At 41.0% G+C, this 17,312-nt stretch overlaps 2 protein-coding genes across 5 annotated transcripts; one reads left to right on the top strand and one right to left on the bottom strand.

The window, feature by feature from the left end:
- Positions 1-1,855: 1,855 nt before the first annotated feature.
- ift74 (intraflagellar transport 74) lies at positions 1,856-15,873 on the top strand. The gene is made up of 20 exons (XM_053412906.1): positions 1,856-1,957; positions 3,180-3,313; positions 4,133-4,274; positions 4,429-4,477; positions 4,743-4,841; positions 4,973-5,033; positions 5,415-5,474; positions 5,567-5,628; positions 10,876-11,014; positions 11,668-11,730; positions 12,067-12,210; positions 12,464-12,504; positions 12,609-12,688; positions 13,144-13,197; positions 13,506-13,603; positions 13,729-13,855; positions 13,969-14,132; positions 14,349-14,474; positions 15,154-15,214; positions 15,354-15,873. Exons 2-20 carry the CDS (start codon positions 3,185-3,187, stop codon positions 15,467-15,469), a joined length of 1,815 nt encoding a protein of 604 aa, XP_053268881.1. The 5' UTR covers positions 1,856-1,957; positions 3,180-3,184; the 3' UTR covers positions 15,470-15,873.
- Positions 6,115-11,273, bottom strand: LOC128426050 (leucine-rich repeat-containing protein 19). 4 transcript variants are annotated; one of them, XM_053412909.1, is made up of 8 exons: positions 11,089-11,273; positions 10,817-10,958; positions 9,318-9,423; positions 8,966-9,216; positions 8,580-8,691; positions 8,067-8,154; positions 7,086-7,295; positions 6,115-6,972 (listed from the first exon to the last, which is right to left on the bottom strand). In XM_053412909.1, the coding sequence occupies exons 3-8, from the start codon at positions 9,420-9,422 to the stop codon at positions 6,662-6,664; spliced, it is 1,077 nt and encodes a 358-aa protein (XP_053268884.1). In that variant the 5' UTR covers position 9,423; positions 10,817-10,958; positions 11,089-11,273; the 3' UTR covers positions 6,115-6,661. The 4 variants fall into 4 exon arrangements, with proteins under 4 accessions (XP_053268884.1, XP_053268883.1, XP_053268885.1 ...); XM_053412908.1 differs by having other exon boundaries at positions 10,817-10,955; XM_053412910.1 differs by lacking the exon at positions 11,089-11,273 and having other exon boundaries at positions 10,817-10,971.
- Positions 15,874-17,312: the final 1,439 nt, after the last annotated feature.

Here is a 17,312-nt window from a genome sequence, read left to right as displayed (position 1 = left end):
AAAATGTGTGGTCCATGAAGGCCATGTGGTCCTAAGTACCAAAGTAGCTTTGATTAAATATTTCACATACAGAGCCTTCTTGTCTTTGGTTCTCGTCTTTTCTCCCTCTTTGTTTGTACCTCAGGGGAATAGCTTGTTGAAGTTGTGGTATTTATGTTTTCATGTGTTCAATAGCGTAAGAAAAAAACAATATAAATAAGTAAAATAAAAAATCATATGGCTTAATATAAAGAGTAAGAAGACATTTTAAAAGATCAGTTAAGACACTGTGTGTCTTTAAGGGAGCAGAAATTAGAGGGAAATGACAAGGCCACTGAAAACACTCCAAGCTCAGTCTGAGCGCCACTTTTCAGACTTTACTGTTTTCTGCTGGTGCTGTTTTTAAACTGTGGTTTCAGGATTTAAAGATAAACACTGAAATGCATTCCTCGTGATGTAATTTCCCCCTGAAGTTAACTGGGTGTGACTTTCATAAAAGCATAAACCAAGATTCTAAGTCTGAATTCATTAGTGAGTGATGTGTAGAAACTAAGACAGACACTGACCTCTAGTGGAGGCAGAAAGAAAATAAATACTTCCATAATTAAAGACTGCATGTGTTTTATTTAACATTTGACCAAACATTAACCTAGGGTAGGAATATGATTTATGCCAGAAAGTGTGATTAAACAGTCACAATTATTTGTTTTAATAAGGAAGCCAGTCCACTGTGAACCAGCACATTAATCCTAAAGGTTGCATTCAGGCTCCACAGATGTTTGACATGTTACAGTTGGAAAATAGACAATTCTTACAGACAACACTGATGGTGGCTGTGTTCAGTTCAAGTGTCTTGTGACAGTATGAGCCCGAACCCTCTATACAAAATATCCAGACCCCCAAGATAGAAGTGGCTGAATGTGATTCCACCTTCATTTATTTTATTTTTTACCTGTGTGTAGTTCCTCCTGTTGCCTGTCAACATGTCTGCTGTGATAATTATTTTTATTTTATTTTATACATTGTAACCTGGGTATAACACAGTGGTGAAGTCGTCACCATGTATTTTAACAGAAATCTATATATCGTGTATTCTGCTGAATTACTGTAACCAAACTTCATAGCTCGAGAAGTAAGACTGCAGACTGAGACACCAAACATCTGGAGGCGAAGGCAGTTTGTTTAGCAATGGAGTGTGACCTCAACAGAAGCTGTAAAACAGTGATGCTCCCTTTCCCGTTTGCTCATTTCTCACATCTCATGTATCTGAATTTGTTGAGAGTCCATCTGCACATGTCGAATTAAACAAACATCTGGACCTCAGGCCTGAAGGTAAAGACTGTGCACAACTAGAATCTGGGTCTCAAAACTCATAGAGGTGCTCCTTCAAAGATGAACATCCATCCTAAAGAGCCTTAATGTCACTGATGGCTTTGAGGAGTGCAGCTCTGAGGCTCTTCACAATGTGCTGCTGCTGCATTGCTCCAACATAGAGATCAGTTCTACTCTTCGTTGAATCTTCGGTGGCGGTGGTCTTGGTTGATGGTAATCGGGGGTTAAATGTCTCATAATACTTCCCTCAGGATCTCGGAGGGAAATTAAGTTCCGGAGTTAAAGATTGGATTTCAAAATAACGGTTTGGAAAGAGTTTAGATTTCTCTTAAAATATATAACGTATGGAAATGCTGATCCCCTGAAACTTGTTTGGGGAAAGGTAAGAGTAGAACGTTGGAGGAGTTTTGAAGGAGCATACACACAAACAAACACACAAACAAACCGTTCTATCGTTATAGGAAACGTACAGGTAGGGCTTGGTCTGCGTGTAATACCCTCTGTTGGAGGATGGGGGCAGTAGTGCGCCTTTTTACATCCTCGCGCTCCTTCGATTCAGAAGAAGAAGACTGTTACTTAGTTACCGTCAACATCTGAAGTTGCTGCGTTGCCCGAGTCACCGTTTGCTGACGTTTGGTTCATTCAGGTAAAATAACTAAACTACACCTCTGTTGGAAAGTGTGTAGCGGTTGTTTACTGTCTGACTGTATAAATGACTGAGTTCAGTTTCATATACAAAACACTCGCTGGCTCATCCAAGCTACACTGTGTCCACCAGCTAACGTTAGCTAGTGGTAAACCAAGCTGGACGGCTAACACAGCACTTTAACACGTCGAAGTCAGGAACAGTCGAGTTTAGCTGTAGTTAACCAGACTGGTTTTGTTACAGACGTGACTTAACGCTGTGTAGACAAGACTAGCGCTGTAAGCTAACATAAAGTGTCTACAGCAATGAAAGAACGAGCATTCCAATAGCATATTGTGCTATAAATGATTTCTGGACACTTAGAGCTACATGGTCGTCAAGCTTAAGTCCTCTACCGGCTATGTTATTAATATTGTTTGGGTTAATTCCTCAAACTTCGTGCTTTTGGCTGATGAGTGACAGCTCGTTTCCTCGGTGAGCTTAGCTGGACAATAAAACAAGGTTTTTAAACACAGACACTGCATCTGTTCAAGCGTATACAGATGTTGTGCAGGTTCTAAGACAAGTGATGCAAAGTATAAGGGATGCATGCATTATAATCTCACACATCAGGCATCATATAGTTTCTGAGACAGCTTTCATGTCCACACGTGTGGATTTAAAAGCCTTAAAACTGTCCTCTGTGTGTTACCCAAAACAACTACACTAAACATGTTTAAATCAGGTTATTGAAGCTAGATCAACAGCCCCACGTGCAGGAGACATTGCTCTGTTCCTGTCTGTCAGTGTGCAAACAATTTTCATTACATTGGATTTGCATGGCCGTAACAAAATCAGTGCATCAGTCAATTTGGGAGAGGCGGTGGACTAGTGGCAGGAACTTGGACTATGGGCAGAAAAGGTCTCTGGTTCGTCTCTGGTTCGACTCCACGGAGAAAAAACAAAAAGACCTGGATTGATCTATCCAAAAATCCAAGAGGATTCTACCTACCCTGTCTAGTGCCCCTGAGCAGGCACCTTACTCCCCCAACATCTGCTCCCCGGGCGCCGTACATGGATGCTCACTGCTCTGTGTGTCCTGCACCAGATGGGTCAAAAGCAGAGGTTAAATTTCCCTACAATTGCATGAGTGTGCCTGTGCATGTCTTTGCATGTGTTTGGGATAAATAAATGTATCTTAATCTTAATCTCTTAATTTCTCCATATTGTTGCTGTGCTTCAGGCATCATGACGAGCCAGCGTCCTCCCTCCAGCATGGGTCGTCCAATGAGTCGCACTGGGTCTGCGGCCCCTGGTGCTGGAAGACCCCCAACAGGTGTCCGACCTCCTCCAACAGCTATACGTGTTGCAACTGGGGTAAGTCCACTGCAGTTTGGATTCAGTACTATCTGGGGTGAGCTCTCTAAATGAGGGTTAAGAGGGGGATCAAGGGGGAAAAAGTTTAAAAGCCTGAAGGTACAGGTAGTATAGTGGGAGGAAGTTCTTATTAAAAGAAAGGAGAAAATAATTCCGAACACCTGACATATCCATATATACATACACATATGCGAGTCAAGTGCTTGAAATATCACTGAAAACACAAAAGGCCTTAAAAGTGCGATAAAAGTTCACAAGTTTGTTTTGTTCTGTTAAAGTCAGATCAATTTATCGACTAGATAGATCCAAAAGCCCTCAAATAACCCTCGGGTCCCTGACCTCTGATGACCTTTATATAAATAACATCAACCTGTTTTGGCATACAGATGTGAGAACAGTGGAATCTTTGCAAATTTTCACCTATTTAACATGTGCACTGTTGCTTCCAAATTCTAATAATTATTCAATTAGTTCCACTTCAAAACGTTATAATGTGGGGCAATGTTTATCTGTGTGGGAAATGCACAACCAGGAGCTGTATTTTAGGGACATAATTCCTGCTCTTCACCTTGTATGTACAAAGGAGAGATTAATGCAGTGTAATTCTTCTCCATTGTCTTTTTCTTCAAGGCTACTTGATTATTTTACAGTATCCAATGATTGTTTTTGTCTTCTTCCTTTTCTTTATGTTTGTCATTGTTTTATTTGACATGAAACGTCTCCTTTCTCATTATAGACTGGGTAACTGTCCACCTTCTGAAAAGGTAAACTTTGGTTAACTCCAGCGTCGTATCTTTTTTTCTTTCTTTGTCAATACAGATGGTTCCAGGTACAAGTGGTCATCCTGGTATGAGGGGCGGGATCCCAAGTGGCACTGCTGGAGTCCTGTCAGCACAGATCAAAGTGACTGACAGGCCGGTCACCCAACAGGGGCTCAGTGGGATGAAGACGGGCATGAAAGGTATGCAGTGACGTCATGGTACCATTTCACATTATCTCATGTACTGGCTCAACATTTATGGCAACTGTGAATTATGTCAAAACAGACATTACATCATTATAATTCCCACTTCTCTTTTGCTTGACAACGTCTTTCCTTCTTCAATCCCCAACAGGACCTCAGAGACAGATTCTGGATAAATCCTACTACCTGGGCCTTCTCAGGTAACACATTTGAACTGTACAATATATATATATACGACAGAAAAACATAAGGGAAATACAGATCCAATAGAACTATACTAGTTTGTTATACTCTAAATGCTTTTGGTTATAGCCACATTAGAGAACATAGTAGGGTAAATTAACATTTTCGCCACTGAAAGGCTATGTTGTAGTTGGTTACCACAAAGAGACTTATAAAGGACTAATTCATAAACTCCCTGTTGGTACATAATTGTCCGAAGTGAATATTATTTCATTGCTACAGGAGTAAGATCAATGAGTTGACCACAGAGACGAGCAAACTGCACAAAGAGATTGACAACTACAACCAGGAGAACTCTGTCTACCTCTCCTACGAGAAGAGGTCAGTGGTATTTTTACAAGCTTTTGTTCACACTGTATCAATTATACTTGAATAACACCCCCCCCCCCCCCCCCCCCCTATGAAAAAGATCCCCAAGTGACCAGATCTTTGGGATTTTCTTTCTTCCTCAGGGCTGAGGGTCTGGCTGCAGAGATTAAGGATCTACAAGGCCAGCTTGCTGATTACAATATGGTAAGCAGCTGAAAACTCTATAGATTTTGACTTGCTGTTAAAAAGTTGTTATACCTGCTACATCCTGGAACTTACTAACAAGAGATTGTAAAAACACATTTTACATTATCGGTAACTGGCTGATGCAAATAACCATAATGACTCCCAGTGACTGTAGATCTCAAGTCTGTAAACATCAGCTGATTAAGTGACACAAAAGGAAATCCTGCAGATCATTGGCAATATGTGATGGTAAATGTTTGACTATGGCTGTTGTGTTCTGAAAGCAATGACCAAACATCAGTTACGAATCAGAACTATATTTAAGAAGGGGAAAAAAATTGGTATATATATTATTATACAGGTTTTTTTTTAAGTTTGTGTAAACTCTTGTAATTCCAGCTTGTGGACAAGCTCAACACCAACACAGAGATGGAGGAAATGATGAATGATTACAACATTGTAAGTACTAACCTTTCTGACTGAAACCCTGAAAGTTCTCATATGATGAGAATTCCCTCTCTTTGCTTCCACGTTCCGTCCTTTCTTCCCAGTTGAAAGCCCAGAACGACAACGGGGCTGAAAGCATCGACAGCATCTTCACCGAGAGGAGGGAGTAAGTATTAAGTCAAAGTTCAATTACTGCTTTAATCATTATTCAAAGCATTTCACAACTTCTAAACAAGACTAAGAAGCTAAAATGCCCGGGGGCAAACATGACTCTGTAATTAGCCTGAGCGCATTATCTTGCAAGTCAGCAAAAAGATTATGTGTTGTACACTTTTCACTGACAAATATACTCTATAGATTGCTAAACTACCTAACTCACCTGTGCTGTAGTACATACTATATCCTTCCATAAACTGTAGATCATATTGATCTAATAATGATCCTTAAAGTAAATTAGATTCTACATCTCTTCTTGACTACTGGATTGTTTGTGTACAGCCTCAAGTGTTCATTTAGCAGGAGATCATTTACTAAGGTGCAGGCCACTGGAACGTGGTACAGAATTATTTCATACCTTTGTGTGGTGTTCACGTCTCAATAGGACTGGATCGTGTATATTAGGTTTGATTTGTTGGTTAGGAATAAGGAAGACTTTGTTTAGAAAGAGCTTTAATGTTCACGTCTGTATGTTTTTGCATTATCTTTGTGATGTCACAGAGTAACATAAAATCGATACAAAAAGCAGAAATGGCTTGGATCACCACCAGTACAACAAACTCACACTAAAAGACAGTGACTGTCTGACTGATAGTATTTAGCAGTGCTAATAAATAAGTAAGTGAAATAATTGTATCTAATTTGCTTTCGATATGACATCTAAAAAACATTCTGACGTTTTAAACACCCATCTGTGTAAGAAGGTGACTGGCTCCTTTGGTAACTTAGGGCACGGTCACAAACACGTGAATCCAAAGCTAATATCGTGGGTAAAAGTTCACCAAAGTTGAACTGCTTGCAAAACCATGCTGCTATTTGCTGCGTCACAGTAAGCAATTGTTTTATTCGCCCCCCTTGCTGGCACAGATAGGAAGTGAATTGGAAGTGAAGGTTCACCACTGCTACATTCGCGTATGTGTGACCGGGCCCTAAAGCGGCTCTGTGTTCCTTCATGGTTCTGACAAATCCCCCTCTTCAGCATGTCACTCTTCCCTCTTGATGTATGGATCCTCGAAATACCCATCCTCGTCCTCCTCCTCCTGTCCTCGCCCGTTCTGTCTCTCAAAGGTGAAGGTCTGATGGTTGTTGTATCTTCCGATCTCCGAGAACACCGTTGAGGCAAAGTGGTCGTCGTCATCTTCCTGTTGGTGTAGCCGCCGATGACGGTAGTTGTGGAAGAGCTTGTACAAGGAAGGCCCCTTGATGGCACATACAATGAGCATGGAGGTTGTCAGCGCCAGGGCCACGACACATGCTGTGAACTTCCATGTGTTGCCGAGCACCGGCGTCTGGTCTGGTGGAGGTTGGAGGGAGAGCACAGAGAGGAGAGACCGTTAGTCTTGTCATGTCCTTTTTGTTCATCTACATGTATACGATTATTTATATCTATTCCTGTCTTTCTCCTACCATTGTTTAAGCTGTGGTTCTGGCTGGATGACAGTGTGGTCGTCATTGTAGTGGTTGAAGCCCCGGGCTGGTGAAAGGTGACTGGTGTTGCTGGTTTTTGTTGGTCAGTAGTAATCGCGAGTGATGGTGATGGGTAACACACAGCTGCAGCCTCTAAAAGATCTTTTCCAGCCTGTATATCTGGAGAAGAACAGGTGACTCCGGGTGGCCCTGTGGAGACATTTCACAGAGAAGTCATTCAATAAGTGAACATTCACTTGAGTAGTTTAAAAGTACCCTAAGACAAGCCCATGGTTTTTAAATACTGTTTTTTAAATAAGGTCTAGTTCAGGTCTTGGTGAGTTTATCTACACAGACAGACACATGTAGTGTGAACTTGAGCATCTGCTTTTCTCTGTACCCCAACCATGTTCAGGCGACTCATATTCATTGCAAAGAATAAATGTTAGATTCAAACTCAAGACCACAGGACCAGCTGTTGGCATCACAGCTCATTGATTTTCAATAAATAATCTCCCATATTTCCAAGTTATTTCCACTCAGAGTCCATACTCCCATGCACCAATGGAACCGAGGGTTAGAGTAAAAAATATATTTTGTAATGTTGAGGTCTGACAAATAAATGCTTCCTGTTTGTTTGGGGTAGTTTTTTCTTCCTCTTGATGAAGGTTCAGGACAGAGGTTGTTGCAGCTTGTTAACCTCTACGAGACAAATTGTGATCCAAATAAAATATGATTTTGATTCTAACTACAAGAAAGCTGATGAGTAAGCAGTAAAATACCTTCAAGAATATTAACTATTATTTTCTCTATTATTCAGATTTAATCATTTGTCTCTCCATTTGTATCCTTTTTGACTTACCCACAGACAAATCTGAGCCTAAAACTCAAGGCAGTTTAATAATTCTACACCAGGCTGGATAAGTCAGTCCCAACTCTATATATAACTGAAGTAAATAAGTGTATGATAAATATTTTTACCAATGGTAATGTTTGTTGCTCTGATCTCTCCAATGATGCTCAGCAGTGGACAGGAACAATTCCAGGGGTTTCCCTTTAGGTTCAGCTTCTAATGGGACCAGATGAGATCAGTCAGAATAATACCCTGGTTAACAAACTGTAAATAGAGTTCTGATGAAGGGATTACAGTATGTGTTGTATTGTGTTTCTTTTTAATGAAAAGAGCCTGGCACAGTGATGAGGGGAAAAACCTTCAATGAAATACACCATCTTTTTCAAAAGTTATCAGTAAGGTATGACTTCCCAACTTGGGAGGAGACAAATGTCACAATCTCATGTGTTAACTCTCAAGTCAATGAACGGTTAAATGATCAATATGACTGGCATGTGAAATTATATTATCTAATTTCCAGTGTCACTCAAATTAATCTGAACTGTCTGGAAATGCTAAAACGCTAGATGATACACACTGGAAATATTGCTTGTGTCGTAGGATTTACTAGAATATCTTCCTAGATTGTGGTTGCATTGTACCTGAAGGTTGTTTTTCCCGCTGAGTAGTTGTGTGGGGAGGCGTGTCAGCCGATTGTTGGACACGTCCAGCTCTGACAGGACATCCAGGCCAACGAAAGCCTCAGGATCCAGGCTATAGCAACAGCCACAAGTCTAATCAGTTGTAGTGATCACTGTAAGTAATACTTCTTACAGTGACACTTCTAAGGTGCATCGTCAAATAGGACACTAGTTTCCACAAAGATAACATTAAAAAAATAACTACGTGTATATCCTTACATTTTTAAGAGCACACTATTTTGACATGTCACTGTGTTAACACAACATACCTAAGATCTATTCAAATTAGCAACTATCCAATACAGATTTCGATAAAGGCTAAAATGTTTATGTGCTTTCTTATTCACCATGTGATATTGTTGCTGGACAGAGATAGCACTCTGAGGTGTGGAACCACAGAGAAATACTTGGCTGGTACAGCAGTCACCAGGTTACCATCCAAGTGGAGTTCTGCCAGTGTGGGATAAGAGGCCAGGGCTACTCGGTCCGTCTCATTTAGAGTGATGTGGTTCCCCTGGACCAGCAGTTCAGTAACGCTGGAGCTGTTGTCATTAATGGGAATGACCTGCAGAGCCTTGCTGCTCAAGTTCTTCATATCCTGATGGATGAATGGATAGCCATTACTAACAATCTGAATGAACACGTACAATCACAGAAGATATGTAAAAAAGTGATGAAATGTTAAAGAACGTATCATACCGGAGCATCCACTCCAGCAGCCTGTGCAACTTCTCCCAGGATATTCAAGAGCAGCACTGCAGTAACACACAGCAGCAGGAGAGGTTGCCGGCACCTCTGCATCATGCTAACAAATAGAAAACACAGTTGGTAACTAATGCTTCACACAGAAAATAGACTAATATGATTCACGTGAGAAAACCCACGAGAGCTTTGTTTTCCCCACTGGTCAGTTTTGAGCTCTGACTCTCAGTCCCTCATTAAAACAGACTCTTCTGTAGCTTTATCTTTACAGGTGATGCAGGGTATCCCTACATTTCACTTCGATTTGAGCTTAATGGGTTAAACTGCTTTGCCACAGCACAGGTTCAAGTTGATTATATTATTTATTGGCGTACAAAAATACATTTTCGTAACTTTAAACAAATATTATGAATAATATAATTTATTGTGTCCTTTTTTCTCCTTTTAGGGCAGCAGGAAACAATTATTATAGTTTTATCTGTAATATAGCCGAACATAATGAAAAATGCCAGAGTTGAATGATTATCAAAATAATTGCAGATTCATATTCTGGCTTTCACTTGATGGTTTAATTGAAGCACAATGTATACCATCTTTTAAACTACTTCATTATTACATAACGATCACTGTAAGCAGGGAGCTTTTGGATATTGTGTTCATGAAGTAAATTGACATGTACTATGAACTGTGAACTGCCTTGCATTACTTGGACACTAACTTGGTATAAATCCTTGTGTGGAAAATATACAGGAAAATACACAGAACCACGTCTTTATCAACTGATTAAGCTTAATCTGATTAATCATGTTAACCGTGAAGTCAATTTGTTTCCACAGATAAATATTAACACAAAATACTTTACATTGGATTCGACAAATCAGTTCAAGCGGATCTGTCCCTATTACATATTCATTTACAGTAACTGAAGGCACTTACCTGCACGTCTACTGGCACCAAGATAAAGCTTTATTCACCTGTCACCCTGATGCAGCCAGCACAGCAAACAACCTTTGTTCCTTGTAAAACACAAAGGCTGACATACCCTGTTCCTGTTAGCTAACGATTTATGACTGATGAAATGTCTGTCCTCACTTCCCCCTGTCTGTCTTACTTTGGTTAGAAGTATCTTTAAGCTTTTTGTTGGAAATGCATTTCATTTAAAGTGAAGATAATACAGGACATAAATAAATGGGAATAATGAGAAAAGCCTGTTCGTCCAGGGAGAAAGTAGTTGAAGACCGAGAGGAGGGAGTAAAGAAAGCAAGAGTAAACATTTTACAGATATGGTAGGGAGGTGAGAGGATGGTCCAAATCATGTTTGAGTTAGGTGGAGGAAATGAGAGGAGGTGGAATGTTGGAAAGAAGATAGGGCAATTTGGAGAGAAGAGAAAATAAGCAGATGAGTTTTAGATGGAAGGAAATGAAAATGAGACACATAAGTAGTTAGAGGAGAAGGAAAGGAAGGCATCTGCAAGTCTTTAGACACGTTTCCTCACTTTATCCCTTCCACCCTTTGACCCTGTGTATCCTTCTCTGTTGTGCGTGTGCTCCCCAGACGAGAGGAGGCGATCAGGGGGATTGAGGAGGAGATCAAGAGGGAGAGGCAGGTCGCTGATGAAGTCGTCCAATCGATGTCTGCTGCAAAACAAGAGAAGTATTTCACTATGGCTTCAGCCAATGAGGAACTGTTACAGGTATGAATGTAGTTTATATAGAGAATAAGGAATATAATATTGCTCTTATGCTTGTATTAATATAACAGGCATACCGTCAGGATGCTATTGTAGTATATCCATGGCACTGCAATGACAATACTTAAAGTTACAGTGCAGGAGCTTAGTACTTCCCCTTAAACTCTTCTTTGTTCCTCAATCTTAAAAACTCAAAATGTTTGTTATGAAAACATATTAAATGGCTCCAATGTAACTCTTCACCTTCAGTCCTTATTCCGTGACTGAGATCTATGAATAAGCTAATATGGCCCCGCCCCTGCTCCCAGTCTCCCCACCCTGCAGCTGAGGAGCCTTTTCCAGCTACTGAGCCCCACCCACCAGTTGATAGGATTGGCTTCTTATGTTTCATCATCATAATATAATCCCTTGCTGTCTGTTTTTTTCAGACTGTCAGTTCTTTACTCCAGTGTTAAGGTGGAAGAACTTGACTGCTTATTCACTCAAAAATATTTCTTTCATCATCTAAGTGGAACAAGGGCAACATGTTTAAAAACTTGATTTTAGCTATAGGGAGACTCATACTGTAGTTTAATACTGGCACCATCTTTCTGTCCTTATCCTATTCACCATCTTGCCTTTGTTCTCAGTGCCTGCGTGTTTTGTTTGTTTTGCAGGAGCTCACTGTTCTGCAGGAGGAGTTGGACCTTCTGGTGACCAGGAAGGAGGACTATGAAGCAGTGGGTTGGGTCTAAGAGTGTGGGGGGGGACAGGTTCCTTCTGGGTTCAAGTTAAATCCAAGACATTGGACTTTTTAATAGTGTATAGAATGCATCAACATACCTGCTACACAGTCATACCAGCAAATATGCAAAAGATATCAGTAAACCCAGCATGGATGATAAAACCTACAGTGAAATATGTTACTCACTTCCAAACATTCCTGATAATAAAAAAAAGTTACTCACTAAACACAACCTGAACCCAGATGAAGAGGAGAAAACAAACCAATGATATCAACATGAATTTTAAATAACGTCAGAGGTCTGAAAAATTTGACATTTTATTGTGTGCAGGAGCTGGCCCACTCGCAAATAAAGCAGGAAGTGGTGCGTCTTCATGAGACTCTGTCAACGCTGGAGGGGAAGCGTGAAGCCATGGAGGCTGAGCACAAGAGCCTGGGCTCCCCCCAGGAGGAGAGAGAGAAGCTATTCAAACAGGTCGGCTTCACAGAAGAAACAAGTCGACGAAATCCGACAAATAAACTTGTGTTAACACCAAATAACCTTTAATTCAACAGTGATATTGATATTGTCCTGTTTTATATCTACCACAAGGTAAAATCACTGGCTTTTTCTAGAGCTTTCTACTGCAGCTCACAATCCTCCATTATGACCACGAGATGTGGTTTGAACTGGTTTTAATTGAAGTCGACTCAACATAGTGACTCAATAAAGATTTTCTGATTTCCAGGTGAAGGAAGACAACCAAGAAATTGCCAGCATGGAGAGACAGTAAGTTTTCATATAATCAGTTCCTTGTAGATTTGAACTTATTTTGGGGTCCTCGTAGTGACGTGTGTGTGTATCTGTGTGTGTGTCTGTGTGTGTGTGTCCAGGCTCACAGAAACCAGAGACCGGACCACACAAATCAAAGAGCAGATCCAACAGCTGGAGCAGGACTCAGAGGAAGCTCAGGGTAAATTACAAAAATAAAATTTTTCAAACTAATATTTTATTTTCAGTTGAGCATCTCAAACCTTTGAAACAACTTCACATTTAATTCATAATTTTTTCTTGCTATATTTCACAGCTACGTTGACATTTTTCCAGTTTTGATATTATTTTAGATTAAGTGCCCTTATTGCATTAAAAGACTCAATATCTTTGAGTTCTCATATCCTTTTTAATCCAAATGTTGTATGATTGTTGGATTTGAACCACAAACATGTAGCTTGCTTCATGTTTATACTGGAACTAAAGCCAGAAATGTAAATTGTATCTAAGCCCGAATCCCTTCAGACATTTTCAGTTCATTTTCACCTTGACATTTACAGCAACTCCTACAGTCAAAGGATGCATCAATGTTTCCATATAAAGTATGAATGTGATATAATAATAATATGACATCTCTTATCATGCTTGTTCCATCAGGAGAGGTTCAACAGAAATACAAGGAGCTGAAGAGGAAAGAGGAGGAAATTGACCGTAAGTAAACATTTTGAGGAGAACTAGACAATATCAAATGTCATATTATGTACTGAATTATATAAATAAACGTCCTCTATTATATTATTGCATTGTAACTGATGATGCACAGTTTGTAGGATCAGTTTTGTGTCATCGTGTTTGAATTCTAGGCTGTATTCTAAATATCCAAAATTACGTAAGATCAGTGTCTTTCTGGAGGAAGCCACCAGGTGTCGCCAGAGTCCGAATATCTCTCAATCTTTCAGACCTCACTGCAAAGTAACATGCAGCCAGTAAGTGGCAGTAACTTCCTTCCTTTGTTTCAGGCTTCCTGGAGTCATTTGAGGAGTCCAGGTCTCAGGTGCAGGAGAAGATGACGCAGAGCCAGGAGGACACTGTCTCCCTCCTGGAGCACAGCAGCAGGGTGAGGAGGAGGAGGAGGAGGGGGAGGTGGTTTATGGAGGGTGGACAGAAGGCAGAGAATAGTAAGACAGAAGCGTATGAGCCAGAAAAGTGATGGAAAGCCTATGATTGTGTTTGTGTGTGTAGAACATGTTGCGGCTGCGTCAGGTGGATACAGTGACGGCCAGTGAGCTGAGGAGCATGCAGGAGGTGCTGGTCAGCAAGGAGACTGAGGTGGTCCAATCAGCGAGCACCGCCAAGGGACTGACAACAGGTAACATGCACACACACACACACACACACACACACACACTGACGATACCTACAATGAAAAACATACAAAACAGGCAAATTGTTCCTTGTTAACTTCTCCCCCCCCCCCCCCAGAGTCGCAGCGCCTGCAGCAGGACCTGGAGAAGGTGCAGCAGCTGGAGGGGAAGATCACAGGAGAGCTCAGCACCCTGAAGGAGCGCGTCAGCACCATGGAGACTGAGCTGCACACCTACCGAGACCTGGACACCCTGAGAGACACAGCCGAGGACAAGAAGAAGGTGACACGGGTCATGCTGGAGACCTGGATAATCATAAAGTGCACATTTAGAAACAGACAGAGCTTCTCAACTCTGTACTGTAGGTATATGTATGGCTGTATTTGTTTGTAGTTGGAGGTAGGAGCTTCATCAGATGTATCAAAACCAACACTGTAATCTGTTTCCAGTTCAGACATTAAGCTTAAGGACCCCCGTGTGTTTGCTGGTGCGTTGCAGAGGCTGCAGGACGACCGAGTGTCACTGACTCAGCGTCGAGATTCATTCAAACAGCTGCTGGACGAGATGAACCAGAAATATGAAGCTCTGAAAACCAAACTGCAAGAGAACGAGACTCACGCTCAGGTTACAGTTTACGCTCAACAGTTTCTCTGTGAACATGTTATGTCTTCTTATGTTTCTGTCATGTTTTGTCTTTGAAATTGTCACTTAGGGATTTTCCTGATTCACTAAAGGATTTTGAGAACATTCAATCAACCTTCGCCTCCCGTTCACTTCCATTCTGTGCAAGCTAGGGGCTTATAAAACATTTGCTTCCTTTGCAATCTATCAGCACATTTTATTGGTGTAGCCCATATTCCCAAATCAAAGTTAGTCTCATAGGGCTTAACAAGGTGTTGTCTGCCCTAAACAGAAGGAAGGAAAACACTGGTGGAAACCACAGAGAGAGCCGTAGTGAGGGATCCCTCTCCCAGAACAGACAGACGTCTGGACTGCGAGTGGCAGCGCACGTCAATACAATAACAATATTTACAACAGTGAACCTGCGAAATGGACAGAAACTCTGTTAAGCACTGACACCTCCTCTTCCCAGTCCTTTCTTTTCTCCGTGAAGATCCCATTAACTCATTAGGAGCACAACATGAGAGTGAGGGTTTGTGTTAACACAGTAGTGAGCCGATGGGCACTGTTGATGTGCCCTTGAGCAAAGCACCTCAACATTTGATGTTATTATAAACTTGTGATGCTCTGCACATGCCAATCTAATGTGCGGTCCCCTTTGTGTCTGTGCTTCATTTCGTAGCTGGCTAACCTGGAGAGGAAGTGGCAGCACTTGGAGCAGAACAACTTTGTGATGAAAGAGTGTATCCTCTATCTGTGGCTGTGTGTGTTGGCTGAGTGGTGCCACTCGGCTTCTCCACAGGAAACGGCTCAGTGAGACGTGTCTCTGGTAAAGCCCTTTTATTTGCTCCCCCAGTGATTTTTCCTTAACTGCAGCACCAGTCATCGCTTCGAAATCCCAGGAGAGCGACTACGCCTCGGTGGCCAAGAACGTCTCTCAACAAGTGGCCGAGTACAACAAGTGTCTCATCGAGTCGCTACAGAGCAACAGGAGCTGAACACACAGGGACACAATGTGTATTGTTAACACAGCGTGACTGATTGGTTATCACATCCAGTGAGACTGGTTAGGATAGAAGATATGCTATCAAATATTTATGGTTAACTGTCAATGATACTGACATAACACCGCTCCTAGTAACCTTCACATATGTGTCAATAAGACAGTCATCTTAAAGGGATAGGTCACCCAAAAATGAAAATTCACTAATCATCTACTCACCACTATGTCGATGGAGGGGGTGTTGAGTGTCAGGGGTTAACAGCGTTGCAACCGAATCAATTGAAATAAATGGTGACCGAGACTTCAACCGGTGTAAATGACTGTTTCAAGTGGATTTTGAATGTCTGGGCTTTGGGACACTTGGACAACTCCACGCGAGCAGTATGGAAACATCGGCATAGTGGTAAACTAATGAGATTTTTGGGTGACCTATCCCTTTAAAACTGCAGTTCTTCACACAGTTCAGAGAGGATGTTAGTTTGTCAATGTGTCTCTCATTCCTCTCTTGCAGTTGCTGAACCAGTAATATGTTTGTTTGATTGAATTTGATACATAATTATCTAAAATGTTATTCAATTATTGTATTTCGCTATTGCACAGCTATGGTATTTTTTCAACAGAGGTTTAAAAAAAATGTATGCTTAATGTTGTTACAGCTATTGATCCTTGCAAGAAATAAAAAGGCCATTTAAAAAAGTTGATTTGCTGCAGATTCTTTTAGCAAAACTCAGTGAAGTTTAAAACAAACACATCCTGTTGTTCTGAAAGACATTCTGCTGTGTGTATGTGTGAGCTTTGTACTTGTGCTTCTGATCACAAATTATGAATGCTCAGGATAACATTTTCATTTTTGTACGTTCCAGGCTGGCAGTTATAAACATTAATTTAGCACAAAATGCTAAATCAACAAGTCCTCTTCTTAGAGTCCTTACAATACAGAACTTTGATGTCCCTGTTCAGGCAAAACAAATTCTAAGCTACGTGTCAAAGTGTTTAGAAAATGATAGAATTTCACCCTAAAACTAAATAAAATGATTAACGTTAGTCAAATGAAAACATGAGAATTGTCTTCATGTGGTCGAAACCTTCCAAGACACAGATGTGGATGGGACATGTTCATAACAATAAATCTTACTTCATTTTTGTATTTATTGCTTTTAATTACCGGACAAAAACAGATCAACAGTTTGCATAAAATCCAAATTCTGCTCTAGAAATATACTTGACCTTTCCAGTACATAGATATCAAAGAGTAAACATTTTAGGTGAGGGTGGGAGCAGACTGATCCCTTGCAAATGTACAGTACAGCATTTTTTTTGTTTTTTATTTCAAACTCTCCAGGTCAAACAAAAGCACACATGGGTTGTGTGGTGCGTCCTCAGTATATACACACTGGACTTCACTCTTCTTCTACAACAGTTTGACTGGTCCCCATCTGATGGTGATCTGATCAGCAGGGTCGCCTGATCCACTTTAATGCACAAATGATTGGAAATCAGCGATTGAATGGGAGTAAGAACTTTGTGGGACAGTTTGGGGCATAAATAATCTTCAGAGTCAAACTGGAGTCAGTTTGATCTTACAGGCCGTTTCTCCTTTTACAGATTTACGTTCACTGTCTCCGTCTCAACCAGCGGCAGCTTCTGGCAGCCGCTTTAGGATTCAGGACAAACAACTGTGTATGCATAGATTCAGATTCACCTTGTGCACTGACAGTAGTTTGAGAGTTAATGGTTATACAAAACAGAGACAAGCACGTCCACAAGGCCTGAAAGAACCAATGAGCAGCCTGAGAGTTTCTCTCTCACACACACACACACGCATTAATACAAACACA

Source organism: Pleuronectes platessa, chromosome 20, assembly GCF_947347685.1.
Source record: "Pleuronectes platessa chromosome 20, fPlePla1.1, whole genome shotgun sequence".
Classification (NCBI taxonomy): domain Eukaryota; kingdom Metazoa; phylum Chordata; class Actinopteri; order Pleuronectiformes; family Pleuronectidae; genus Pleuronectes; species Pleuronectes platessa.
This window is presented reverse-complemented; position numbering and strand designations above follow the sequence as displayed.

Bases quoted from the DNA above. Each gene is read 5' to 3' on its own strand.
- LOC128426050 (XM_053412909.1), bottom strand. From the start codon at position 9,422: ATGATGCAGAGGTGCCGGCAACCTCTCCTGCTGCTGTGTGTTACTGCA. The intron at 9,217-9,317 runs GTATGATACGTT...TTCATCCATCAG, and splicing joins CTGCTGGAGTGGATGCTCCG to GATATGAAGAACTTGAGCAG. The intron at 6,973-7,085 runs GTAGGAGAAAGA...AACCTCCACCAG, and splicing joins GAACCACAGCTTAAACAATG to ACCAGACGCCGGTGCTCGGC.
- ift74 (XM_053412906.1), top strand. From the start codon at position 3,185: ATGACGAGCCAGCGTCCTCCCTCCAGCATGGGTCGTCCAATGAGTCGC. The intron at 4,275-4,428 runs GTATGCAGTGAC...AATCCCCAACAG, and splicing joins GATGAAGACGGGCATGAAAG to GACCTCAGAGACAGATTCTG. The intron at 15,215-15,353 runs GTATCCTCTATC...CTGCAGCACCAG, and splicing joins CAACTTTGTGATGAAAGAGT to TCATCGCTTCGAAATCCCAG.